The following is a 13,581-nucleotide window of genomic DNA, read 5'->3' as shown; positions in this document are numbered from 1 at the left end:
ATCAAAACGTATAGTTATGATCATTGTCGTCAACTTCGTCAGAATTTTGTCAAAATGAGTTATGTTAGAAGGACCATTGCTACAATTGGGTTAAAGTTGACAGACCATTGCTCCAATTAGGTTAAAGTTGAGGGATCATTTATCTAGTTGTATTAAAGTTGAGGGACCAAGGGTAATGAAATTTTAGTTGAGGGACCATTGCTGCACATTTTGATGAGTTGAGGGACCAATAGTAATAAATTTTTAGTTGAGTGACTATTGCTCCAATTGAGTTAAAGTTAATGGACCATTGCTACAACTTACTCTAAAAATTAAAAGGAAAACTAATGAAAAAGGCTTGAAAACTTTGAGTTTTAACGATAAGGACAAAATAAATGATAAAGTGAATAGTACTATGATTGATTTTTTAATGTAAAAATGTGATTTTTCGTTAAAATGAATAGTACCTGGAGTTTTTCGTTAAAGTTCTCAAAATTAAAAACCGTTTGTACTGGCATTATTTGCTTAGGGTGTAAATATTACTACAATATAACCCTTGGATTTGTTAATACATAAACACAAATAAAAACAATCAAGTATAGAATCTATATCCACATTTCTCCGCACATCACTGCCGCTTCTTCCTCTTCATTTGTCACACTTCACCTCCCGGCATCGGCCAGCCGCCTATCCATTTGATCGCTATTGATTATAGTTAGCTCTTCTATTTTTGTTCTAGCACTTCTTGCCAACCTTGCAGTTGAGAGAACCTGCAAAGCGTGTGAGCCTTCTGACGAATGTGCCTGGTTTTGCTTTGATCATGTCTAACTTGCCAAATCCATGCTTCTTGTTCGGCACTCCAGACTGAACAAAGAATGCTCCATTCATCATAAGATCTCCTTCTGATCTCCATTGCCAGCTCTTCCACACGCTCTCCGGTGCATAGTCTCTCTTCGTCACCTATAAATTCAAACGTCACCAAATTAATACATCACTTGATTAATTATGTGTTCGTGCCTATGTATTAATTGATAATATTGTGTTCGTCTATGTACTTCTTTTGCAGCCTGGTTTGGTGGGGCGATGAATCGGTTGCCCTGGCTGATAATTGTGGGGTGAGAGCTTCCTCCGATGGCATACATGATCCAATGTGTGTAGTCATTGTTCACGACATGGACAAATCCCCATCTGCATCTTGGCATTCTCTGTATCAATCCCTTGCCGAAATGGTTAAACGCAACCGTTATTTGCATGATTGCATCCCCTGCAAACGCATCGCTAGCCCCGAAAAGCATCACCTGCACCATTCGTTTAACCAATTAGTCATTCTTTGTTATCTTATTTTGTTATGTTAATAACATCTCCGTTCGATTATTATTAAATAAATAAACGTACGTCGTTGTGATGGGTGAAGTGGCAGTTGGATATGGTAATAGCAGTAGACCCTTGAATGGCGTCGATGAGCCCATCCGCGCAATTCCACATAGAAAGATGGTCGAGCCAAATGTTAGACGACCCGTAAATGGAGATACCATCTCCGTCACTCTGTGTGCGAATCCCGATGTGACTCAGGGAGTCCCTGATCATACCACCGCTGCCTGGTACGGTGTCGTGGATGCGGAGGCCATGAATAATCACGTTCTGAACGAACTGGAGTGTGATCCCTGCGCCATGAGCAATGTGCACATTTGCCCCTCGTGCGTCAATTGTCTTGTGGCTCGTTACTATGAGCTCTTGGCTCAGCCTGATGACCATGCTGCGTGCAAATATGATCCACAACGGTTGCGTTTGGATCACGGCGTGCCGTAGGGTTCCGGGCTTAGGGTCATGGACATTGTCGTCCGAAGAGTCGGTGACAATGTAGTAAGCCCCTTTCTTGCCTCCGCGCGTCTTGCGGCCAAAGCCTTTCACGCAGCTGGCCAGCTTCTTGCGGTTGTTAGCCCAGTTGGCCCGGCACCGCCAGCAGCGGTCGATCGGGTTTGTGGCCTTGCAAGGGCCCTTGTAATGTTTTCCTCTCAGATTCCTCCTTGTGCTGTTACCGGCAGACTGATCATCTTCAAGGTCCTCCTCAACGACGGTCCTGCATTATCATGCATGGTCGATTAAGAGCACTGCTATTTGTAGCATTTAATTGATTGATTACCGAAACCGTGTATATACAAGATGAATATTATTTGTCCCGCATTATTATGCATGATCAATTTCGAATAATGATATATGCACCATCTAACTAATTATCGTCTCGTCTCGCTTTTAATAAAGAGACGTATATATGTACAATGTGAACGTTAAAAACCCCACATTATCATCATGCACGATTAATTTCGAGCGCTACTATTTGTATCATTTAACTGATTATCGTCGTTTTTCTATTAAAAGTATGTATTCAGATGAAATGATACAAACATTGGGAAGGAATACACAAAATTTGAAGAGAATTAAGGATAAAATGTCGAGTTTACGTACTGTTCAACGCTTTCGTTGAAGTCCTCGGTGACTTGTTCCGGGTTGGGTTGGTAGGCCTTGAGGGCTGCCTTCTGAGCTTTCATGGCTCGTTCCTGCCATACGGCATCGAAGTTAGCAATGTTGAGGGTGTCATTTGCTGTCTCAGCCTTCAAGCTTGGAACCAGCATGCAGAAAGAAATCATAAAGAGGACCAAATTGAGCTTCGATGCCATTGGTCCAAGAACCATTTTTTGTATTTTCTTTCTACTTTTTTTTATAATTTTTTTAGAACAATGTTTCTAGAAGTGGTCAAGGTCTATGAGATTGAGCCCAGATTTTCACCGGGATCAGATTCAGCTCAGCTAGACCTTGCCAGAAAAAGATTAATTGAACTAAAAAAAAAAATTCTAAGTTGACTGCAATACTAATACTGTATTGGCTTGGTTTTTGCTGTGAAAATTTTGTGTTTTATAGAAAAAAACATTGTCTAAATTTAGAGCCGTCGAAGGTGGAGAACCATCTTCTTCTAACGGTTGACATTCTGACTAAAATGTGAGGAAAGGACCCAATGGAACACCCTCTACGACACTACATTCGTGTGCGGTCATCCAGTTTCACATGATGAGAGAGACATGGTTTCACGTGATGATAAAGATAGAAAGTAAAAGTTTTAACGAAATCATTTTGTGTAAGTTTTCCGTCGCATCCACAGGTCATTTCTATTAGATTGCAGTTAGCTAACAGGACAACTACGTACGATCAACCATCTTAAGTACCTAATTGGCATATCCTTAATTCATGTGTTGTAATTGCTTATTAGTTATAACTAACCATACTTTTCCCGCCGTTTATCCTATTCACAAAACATGTACGAGGAAAATAACAGAATAATATGTTCTTTGGATCAATGACATCCGATAAAATTGAAACGATATATGGATACAGGGGCAGATGCACGTTGTGGCAAGGACAGTTGCCCATCCAGACGCTGAAAAAACCCTTGATCGGAACCCATTTTCCCAACTGAAATCTGCTTGAGAAGAAGCAGCAACTGGGGAAAGCAATCGCTGCGGGAGCAAGGAGGAGGAAGAAGATACAAGTTTTTAAAACCCTGGGCCCTTTTATGTTCCCGGCGTTTAACCACTTTCATGTGTTAAACCCAAAATAATTACTTTTCTTTTGAACTGGACAAAATAAGATGTGCTTCGATGAAGTTTCACGGAAAAAAAAAACTCAAAATAAGCAAAATGGTTTAAGTACAGAGAACTACCCAATTTTTGGGGTGATTTTTAATTAGTCTCAAGCTTTTAAAACATTCCAAATGACTTCTTAACGTTGTAAAAATTAAACATTTATTAGATCATCGGTGTTAAGTGATGACTTCACCAATAATACGTTGGTCACTACTAACGTTTTGGACAAATACTAAAGCTGGTCTTTATTAATTGTTGTCTTTAGAGCCCAAATCGAATCCTTTTAGCTAAGTTAAGTCATAAATTTGCTTAACTAAACTGCGTCAATTTAGAAATTCAAAATTCCATAATTGATTTGAGAGTAAAAATCTGCTCTAATAATTGTTCACGTCATCACTTAACGCTAGTGAACCTAATAATTGTCCACATAAACGCTAGTGAACCTAACAAATATCCAATTTTCAAAACGTTGGATAATTATTTGGAATGTTTTAAAAGATTAAGACATTACCAATAGAGTTTAGAGACCAATTTTTAATTAGCCTGACTAGACCAACTTCCTAGTTCTTGGTCTGAATTATGCACCCTTTGTGAGAAATATAACTTTTCCTTACAAGTTTCAATTTTTTTTTTTCGTTGATAGAAAAGTTTCAAGTATATATAACAGGGGTAATTATAGTTTAGAGTAATGCTAGGAAGATCAAATTTTTTTAAATCAAATTTGCAAACTAAATGATGTAGTTGGAGATGATTGGATTATTAATTAAGTGTTGATTAACATGCTTGTTTCTTATTAGTGACACATCATTTGGTTTGTAATTTGATTTAAATTTTTTTGTCTCCTTACCATTACTCTATAGTTTAATCTCATTTTCATATTTCTGTTTCTTTATTCCTTAAATAATTCTTCTTTCTTTTTCACCAGATAAACTCTTTTTTTTTTTGAGTTTTTGAACATTAGTCGTTGCAAAAGATTAGAATTTTAAAAAAACCTTGTCCTAGATTACATATTCAATTTAATCATTTAACGTGTACTTTTATTAAAATTTATATTCTATTTTTGTTATTTAAGGTGTATTTTTATTTAATGTCCCCACATATTAGTCCTTTCAATTATAAATGAACATAAGCAAGTGAACCTTTACCACATTGGTGAAAAGGTGTTGAGCGCTTGCATGATGGCGTGAGTTCAAATCCCGCTGGTGACTAATCTAACATCTAATATAACAATTCTATCTTTTGACAATTTTTTTTTATATAAATGAACCTAAATGTATGTCCCGAAATATATTATATTGAATTAATGTACCTAAATGTCAATATCGAAATGTATGTATCAAAATGTATTATATTGAACTAATGTACCAAAATTTACATACCGAAATGTATTATATATTTGTATCAATGGATATACGGCGAAGTATATCAAATGAATTAATGTACTTAAATGAAATATTATACAAATTGTATCGGAATATATTATATAAAAAAAATTAGTTTACCTAAATGTAGACATCAAAATATATTATGATGAATGAAATAAATATTAAATGTAATTAATACATTAAAAATAGGGAAAAACATCAAAATATAATTAATAAATGAGATGATTAAATGTATTAGGGACTACAATTAGATTTTAATCTTACACAAGGTTATAGTCTAAAACTCATCTTTTTTAAGGATTAAAATAAAATTTTCTATTTTTTTTTATAGTTAAACCCCCTAAATTATACTCTCTATTAGACCTGGCAATCTCTATTCTATTTAGGCTTAATTTTAACTACGCCCCTTAAAACTCGACTTTAATCTCACTTTACTCCTTGTAACTCAAAGTCGTTACTTTAATCTCTGAAATTCAAAATCCGCTCCACTTTACCCATTTGAACTCGATTTTAATTTCATTTTGTCTCTTGAAACTCAAAATACGTCATTTTACTCTACAAAACCCAAAATTCACTCCATATTGCCTTAGTTATGTTAATTCCGTTATGTGAGTTTGGTTTGGGTGCACTAGACTAATCAATTTCTTTTTTATTTTTTTTCATCTCTGCAACTCAACAACCCAAAAAATTTCAATTCTTAATTTCTTCTTTTAAACTTAATATTTTCTAAATTGTTGAAGGCTAATGCATAGTAGAGATTTATAATCAAATTTATTGGCACATGTGGCATAGTCTTATTGGGTGGTGGGTCTCACGTATGTTTCAACAGTCAACTTTTGAGTTTTAGGGAGAAGAGACAGTCCAAAGTCAAAGTATAACGAATTTTGAATTTCAGAAGTAAAATTATAATTTTTGAGTTACAAAAGACAAAATGAGATTAAAACCAAATTTTAAGAGGCGTAGCTAAATGTAAGTCTTCTATTTACACCCTAGAAGATCTCAATAATCGCTAGTTTCTCAGCGTTTCAAATCAAAATTTTCGATCAGCTTAGTTACAATTATTACTATCCACGACCTTCTCTAGTAATTTATTTTGGCTTTCATGAACAATTGGACGCCAAAATTTTAAATTACGAACCAAAAAGATAAAAGTATTTTTAATAATTTCCTATATATACAATTGAAAAAGGTTTTCCAATCTTGAAGTTGATCTTGGTCTAGTCAAATTGGTATGACCATGTAGCAAAAAACAAATGCATTTTAATATAAATTTGCCTTCTCTAACCTACAAATAGAAAGAGCATATCAAACATTCCTTCCTTCCTTCAATGAACAGAACATTGATCAATACTCCAATTTATTCCCTTGATACCATTCATTAACAAAACTTAGTTCTTTAATTATCACTGCATGATAACATATATAGAGTTATAACTTGTTTAAATTCTTTCATCTAATAGAAATACACTTGGTCGGAAAACCCTACTCAGACGTGTGATAGTGTGTGCCAAGCGGCTTAGTTATATGAATCGCGAGAGAGTTTTTGGTTAATTTGACATTGTATAGTCGTATTTTCTAATCGGAGCATCTGTACGTTATCGGTTAAGATGGTCAGTTAAGATGGTTTTGACACATGAACTGAAGACCTATAGATGCTTCAGTTAGAAGATGTGACTAAATACGAGAGGGAAACTTGGGTTAAAAGTAGTAGAGGAAGACTTAAGAAAACTTAGGAAGAGATTTAAGAAAAGATATGGAGTACTTGATGCTAACAAAAGATTTGGGACAAAATCAAGTGCATTGGACGTTCGAAGATTCATACGGTCGACACCCTTGATGTGATAATGTTTGCATAAGGTTTTTATGCAAGATGCTAGCTGTTGCCATAATATGCTGCAGGAAGGAATATATCAATGCACTACAGCAGACAGATATTTATATTCACCCACTTTTCAGATTTTGTAAAGGCAAATTCATGTGATGTTCTTCGACAAGAACAACAGATCGAACGAAGCAATTGGAAATCAAATATTCAATCACAAGTTGAAGGAAGAGATAATGATCATTTACAGAGAAAATTAATTTAGCATTTTAAAAAGCAAATTCCCCAACTACACATATTCTAACACTTTTGACCATATTTAGCAAAAATTCTTCCTTCAAACTGTTAATAAACTCAGAAGTTCGATTACTTCACTTGCAATTCATTTCACTCCTTTATTCTTCCTCAAACCCCTCCAAAGTTAAAACAACTCTAATCATATGACTTGTTTAAAAGTGCTTTTAAAATAACTGAATTTTTAGCGAAAATGTTTTTGGATTAAAAAAACTCTTAAAGTGAATCATCTTTGAAAAAGCACATAACTGGTGTTTATTGCAGAAAACACTTTATGTGTTTTTTGAAAATTCACTTCCATTTTTACCAAGGATTGATTCTAAAAACATTTCACCATAAGTATTTTCAATCATTTTAAAAACACTTCCAAATGAGCTAATTATTTACAATCATTGTGAATGAAATGACCAAAAAGAATTGTTGTTTGGGGTTTATTACTAAAACGATACTGTTCTAAAGACACAAAACTGATCATATCACTAACACACGCTCTATTAATAAAGGTGAGATCAACCGTTCCATTCTATCCGACACTTATGTATATTAGAAATTATGTCAGACTATCAGCAATGTGGTTAATTTTGTGCAATTAAATAAATGAAACTTTAACGAAAAATTCTCAGTACTGTTCATTTTAACGAAAAATCATATTTTTACACTAAAAAGTCAATCATGGTACTATTCACTTTACTCTTTATTTTATTACTATCGTTAAAACTAAAAAATTTCAAATCTTTTTCATTAGTTTTCCTTTAAATAAACCTCTTTTAAGTTTTACTAAAAATGCAAAGGAATTACAAACTTGAAAGGAAAATGATACCAAGAAAGGTGTTCGAGCCACCATGTGTCAGCCTAGCTATATAGCCCTGCTTTGCCTAAAGAACATGACCACAGGAAATCAAACTGGAATCTACCTTTTGTTATTTGATGACTAAAAGCCCCTGAATTTTTACTATAATTACAGATTGACCTTCTGTATTGTTTATTAATAGTTTAATACTTAACCATCATAAAAAGGGAATAAGGCATACGCTAAAAGTTAATCAGTGCACAATAGCATGTAGGAGTGTTTTTATCTTTAACTACTAGATAAAATAAAATTGATTTTTGTTAATGGAGATAGTTCGAAGAGGGAGAAATTCGAACTCGAGACGTATAGGTAGATCCAACATTCTATTCACTAAAATATTGTATCATATGCAGTGTGTTTAAACTTTAATTTCTCTTCAAAGAGGAATAACTTCTTATATGGAAAGAGCAAAGTATATTTTTTCTTCTTAAGGATAGTGATTTCACATTCACATTTTCTTCTTTTTCACTCATTTTCTTGTTTTTATGTTGTGATTTATTCAATCCTATAACAAGAAAAATAAGTGAGGGCAAGTTTTGACATAACAAAAATATTGTTTTTTTGTGATCGAAATGTCACAAGTTCGAGTCATGAAAACAATCTCTCTGCAAAGTAAGGATAAAATTACGTACAATAGATTTCCTCCCTTCTCCCTTCTCTCTTCTCTCTTCTCCCTTCAACGCTCATGAAGCGAGGGAAACCTTATTGTCTTGAAAGTCACTTCTTCTTACCAAAAATAGAAAGGCAATAACCTATGTTTTCACTCCTAAGTTCCCAACACAAACAAAATCAACACCAAAGGCCAATATGGGGATTAACAAAAACTTTAATAAAGCTTCTATATAAACAGTTATTTCTCTCCTCAACTTTTCATATCTGACAAAGCACCAAACAAGAAGAATAAAAGAGAGATTTCTTATGTTCTTGTTTTTAATTCCACCAGCATATGAAGAATTCATCACCAAAATATATAGCCAGGAAGTAGATATCCGTTGTTGAGCGTCGTTTAATTTCTAACCTCGCCATGATTTCTCTAACAGATGTCTACCATGTTGTGGCAGCCACTGTTCCTCTATATGTTGCCATGATTTTGGCCTACCTTTCTGTGAAATGGTGGAAGCTCTTCACACCAGATCAATGCTCTGGAATTAACAAATTTGTTGCCAAATTCTCAATCCCTCTTCTGTCCTTTCAAATCATTTCTTCCAACAACCCTTACAAAATGAACCATAAACTCATCCTCTCGGACTGCCTCCAAAAACTGACTGCATTCCTGGCACTGGCCGCTGTCACTAAATTCAGTTCCTATGGCGGGTTGAATTCCATCATAACCGGCCTCTCTCTTTCGACGCTTCCTAACACGTTGATCCTCGGGATTCCGTTGCTGAAGGCCATGTACGGGGATGAGGCGGCCAAGCTTGTGACACAGATAGTTGTGTTGCAGAGCTTAATCTGGTACAATATGTTGCTGTTTCTGTTTGAGTTCAGGGCCGCTAAGGCGGCGTCTGTCACACCTTCATCGGAACCCACTGCAGGTAATTAGCATTTGAAATTGAAGAGCGTAAGAAAAAAGCATCACCAAATTCGGCACATGTGCACGCGACCGGATTATATTCTAAACTTATGAACAGAAAGCGGTCTTACCATTTATTGAGTCGGTTTTTTTTTTTTCTCTCTCTAACTTTACTATTTATAATTGGTAGCTACACTGCATTGCTTCTTAAATTATGTTGTATTCTAACATCATCAATCTTTTGGTCTTGTTTCTGCTCCAAGAGGATATGGAGGTGCCTCACGAAGCGCAATCGAAAGATGAGACGGAGGACGAAACGAGAGCCGACAATACTAGGAAGATCAAATCTATTCTGTTAACAGTTGGGAGGAAGCTTATAACCAACCCAAACACTCATGCAACAATGTTGGGTCTGATTTGGGCAAGCATACACTACAAGTAGGCACACTTTCGTCGCCTTTGTTGGTTCGATTTGTGTATTTCTTGGCATCGGGTTGAATTATAATCTGTTGCAGGTGGGGAGTGAAGCTGCCAGAAATCATTGCGCAATCAATCTCGATACTGTCGAATGGAGGACTTGGGATGGCAATGTTCAGCTTAGGTACGAAGAAACATGAGAAAAACTACTAATCACCTGCCATGTTATTTGAACAATAACACTTGGACACATGAATTAATTTCTGCTGCTTATAGGCCTTTTCATGGCAACGCGCGGTAGCATAATAGCGTGTGGGACACGAAAGGCGATGCTAGCCATGGGATTGAAGTTCATAGCCGGCCCTGCGATAATGGCGCTGTCCTCCTTTGCAGTTGGACTAAGGGGCAAAGTTCTCAGAGTGGCAGTAGTGCAGGTACATGTATATTTTTTGTTCTCTTTAGTGTATGGTACACAGGAATGCTAAATACTCTGTTGTTTACTTACCGCAGGCAACTCTTCCTCAAGGAATCGTTCCTTTCGTGTTTGCGAAAGAATACAATGTACATCCAGACGTTTTGAGCACCGGGTAACGATTGATTTTGTTCATCTCGTATTACATATCGCTGGTTAGACGGTAGAATCTCTCCAACTACACAATTCTGAGACGATATGGTTTTGTTTTTGTTGTTGCAGGGTTATTTTTGGGATGCTCATTGCATTGCCGATAGCATTGGCCTACTACTTCCTTCTGGGATTGTAAATTACGCAGTTTCACCATGAACATACTGGATCAGAATACCAACGATTCGAGTTCCGAAATCGATTAAATCGGAAGTTTGTGCAGCACAGTTTGAGTACTATGAAATGGTGATCAAATTGCTGAGGGATGAGGATAGATTATTGGGAGTCTCTCATTTAATTTATTAGAATTTGTTTCACATGTAATATGGCTGATATGTTTACTACATACATACATACATGAATGTCATAGGAATTCACGTGAAAACAAAGTACCGACTGTCGATTACCTGAACCTCTCCTCCCTTATACATGAATGTATCTATTCAACATACTATGACCGACTCCTATTTTCTGGTCCAATCTGACTTTTTATTCCATGCTTAATTATATATAGCAGGCAGGTCTACCCTACCTGGGCATGAGTCGTTGAGAAGGTGATCAGTCACTTTGAACAATCGACAGAAGTGTTCACTTGTGCCAAAACTTCATAAACTCGTGACTTTGACATTTTTATCTTCATCAAGACAAACAATATTTTTTAAAAATTGCGTACGACTAAACAAAACACTACGCCCGACTCCCGTTGTGTATGAATGTGTGACTCAAGTGCTTTAATTAATAAAGCTAATTTATAAATGATAAATCTGTAAAGATCTTGATATGTATTTTGAGAACAACGTTAGGTAAACTAACTTTTTAGACTGTATTTGCAAATCATGAGATATATCATCAATACAAAATAAGCACGTTAATCAATACTTAAGTAATAATTCAATCATCAACAATTATGTCAGATAGTTTACAAAATATAATTCAAATAGATGATCTCCCTAACATTACCTTATAACTTTGATTTATAATATGAAATAGTGATAGTTTTATAAATCTATCCATCTCTATCTCTGATAGCATATCATTTTACACATATGTAAAATCTCATATATTCTTTACGGGTGTTAATTTGGATATGTTATTTATCATTTTTTATTTGTAATTTCACTGCAGAAGTGAACATTAGGCCGCAAAGTTGAAAGTAATACACACTTATATCAGTATAAATATAATGATAGACATACATCATACATGTATATACATTTATATGTAACAAAAGTATACATAAAATATGTATACATACTTTTCTTTTAGTCCAAAAAAATTGTTAATATACAGTACTCGCACGTACCAATTGCAGGATGTAACATTAAAAGAAAAATAGAGATTAATCAAAAGTTTTATTTAAGGCCTCCAATTATCAATTACAACTGAAAAGGAACACATTAAATTGCAATTAAACAAAATTGTATTATCCTCCTTAAACACTCTATTTTAACTTTTATGAATTTTGAATTATTTACATTAAATTGCAATTAAACAAAATTATATTATCCTTCTTAAACACTCTATTTTGACTTTTAAAATTTTAAATAATAATTCAAAATTTATAAAAAAAAAATTAAATGCACATCCAAGTCAAGAAGTCCATGAGCATCCACATTAAGACCATATATAACTTGGGGCAAGACATCAATTGTTTAACTTAAATATAAATTTTGATATGCCTCGAGAGAAATTGTAAAGTCCTTATGTCACTTAGTACTACAGTCTAGTAATATTTTTCTTCATTTGTAAGTGAGAGATCTTAGGTTTGAATCTCACTGCTGGCACGCTTCCTCTCTCTCGAAACCTCCCGCTCTCTCCTCTGTCTTCATCTCCCTCTACCTTTTGTCTTCCTCTCCCTCTCACCCTTCCTTCCACCACCTCCACACTTCGTCCCCCAGCCACCACCCCCCATGGGCCTTTCAAGAGGTAAGTCGAGATCGGAAGGGTGGCTATCGTCAACTACGGAGAGGACTACCAGAAGCTCATCATCGTCGTTCACCACCCATCCTTCCACCATCTCCATACTTCGTCGCCCAACCACCACCCCCCTTGGGTCCACGACTTCTCTCTGGTATTTGCAAATCCTAAAATTTGAAATTAGGATTTTAATTTGTCAAATTGGGGATTTGGGGAATTATTTTCGATTTAGGGTTTTAATTTGTCAAATTGAGGATTTGGGAATTAATTTTCGGGTTTAGGAGTGGAATTGAGTGCATGGCAAGGTAATTAAAACCAAACCCCCTCAATTGCACTTGTAGCTAAAGTAATGGCAGAGTTGTAAGTAACTCAAAATTTGCCCTTTAACGAACAGTGCAATTTCATCCCCAACTTTAAACTATAGTAATATTATAGATCATTTGTTATTTGTTGGGTATAGTGTGTACACATTGAAGATGTGGTGAGTACTAATAGTCTATAATATTACAAATCATTTGCTATTTGCTACCTACATATAATGGGTGGAGTGTGGCTGTGCACGAATTGAACATGATACTTAAGATGCAGTAGACTAACTATTAAGTTTGAGCCACTTGATGTACGACTTGTTTGTCAAGAATATGAAATTTGGTACCAATATAACGCTATTTGGAATTTTTTTGTTGTACATTAGGTGTAAGGATCGTTAGAGTTTTGACCAATAAAAAAGGAAAAGATTCTTATAGTTCTAAACAAGTGATGTCCCTTTCACAGCCGCCTAGTTTGTTATTATATGATCATCACAATCATTTTATCTTTCAACACCAAGAAAAAAATAATGAATATACTATATAAAACGTATTATTTATTTTCTGGGTCAATTATATATATAAAAAAGAAGATAAAGACCTTTACTTTTGGGAAATGAAAAGACCAATTTGGTAAATTCACCTGGTCAAATTGGCTTGGCCGAAACGCCAAGCATCGCTTGATAAATTCACATTATATAAAAAATGGGAAAAAAAAGTTCCCCAAATAGGCAAATCAACGGTGAGAAAATCGAGATCCGACGGTCCGCATTTAAACGAGAAATAAAAAATAAAGTAAAAACAAAAACTCGCCGAAAAGAGAGGTGAAATTGAAA

At 35.1% G+C, this 13,581-nt stretch overlaps 2 protein-coding genes across 2 annotated transcripts; one reads left to right on the top strand and one right to left on the bottom strand.

Annotated features, from left to right (window-relative positions):
- Positions 1–474: 474 nt before the first annotated feature.
- On the bottom strand, positions 475–2,852 carry LOC126583663 (pectate lyase). The gene is made up of 4 exons (XM_050248138.1): positions 2,446–2,852; positions 1,375–2,059; positions 1,035–1,277; positions 475–939 (listed from the first exon to the last, which is right to left on the bottom strand). Exons 1-4 carry the CDS (start codon positions 2,670–2,672, stop codon positions 715–717), a joined length of 1,380 nt encoding a protein of 459 aa, XP_050104095.1. The 5' UTR covers positions 2,673–2,852; the 3' UTR covers positions 475–714.
- Positions 2,853–8,835: 5,983 nt separating this feature from the next.
- On the top strand, positions 8,836–11,000 carry LOC126583666 (probable auxin efflux carrier component 8). Its single transcript, XM_050248164.1, has 6 exons — positions 8,836–9,503; positions 9,745–9,919; positions 9,997–10,082; positions 10,175–10,332; positions 10,409–10,485; positions 10,593–11,000. Exons 1-6 carry the CDS (start codon positions 8,993–8,995, stop codon positions 10,657–10,659), a joined length of 1,074 nt encoding a protein of 357 aa, XP_050104121.1. The 5' UTR covers positions 8,836–8,992; the 3' UTR covers positions 10,660–11,000.
- Positions 11,001–13,581: the final 2,581 nt, after the last annotated feature.

The sequence above is a fragment of the Malus sylvestris genome, chromosome 9 (assembly GCF_916048215.2).
Source record: "Malus sylvestris chromosome 9, drMalSylv7.2, whole genome shotgun sequence".
Classification (NCBI taxonomy): Eukaryota; Viridiplantae; Streptophyta; class Magnoliopsida; order Rosales; family Rosaceae; genus Malus; species Malus sylvestris.
This window is presented reverse-complemented; position numbering and strand designations above follow the sequence as displayed.

Excerpts from the sequence above, each read along its gene's own strand:
- LOC126583663 (XM_050248138.1), bottom strand. The coding sequence starts at position 2,672 with ATGGTTCTTGGACCAATGGCATCGAAGCTCAATTTGGTCCTCTTTATG. Across the intron at positions 1,278-1,374 it reads ACTTCACCCATCACAACGAC|GTGATGCTTTTCGGGGCTAG; the intron begins GTACGTTTATTT and ends CGAATGGTGCAG. Across the intron at positions 940-1,034 it reads CAAACCAGGCTGCAAAAGAA|GTGACGAAGAGAGACTATGC; the intron begins GTACATAGACGA and ends TTGAATTTATAG.
- LOC126583666 (XM_050248164.1), top strand. The coding sequence starts at position 8,993 with ATGATTTCTCTAACAGATGTCTACCATGTTGTGGCAGCCACTGTTCCT. Across the intron at positions 10,083-10,174 it reads GATGGCAATGTTCAGCTTAG|GCCTTTTCATGGCAACGCGC; the intron begins GTACGAAGAAAC and ends TGCTGCTTATAG. Across the intron at positions 10,333-10,408 it reads TCAGAGTGGCAGTAGTGCAG|GCAACTCTTCCTCAAGGAAT; the intron begins GTACATGTATAT and ends TACTTACCGCAG.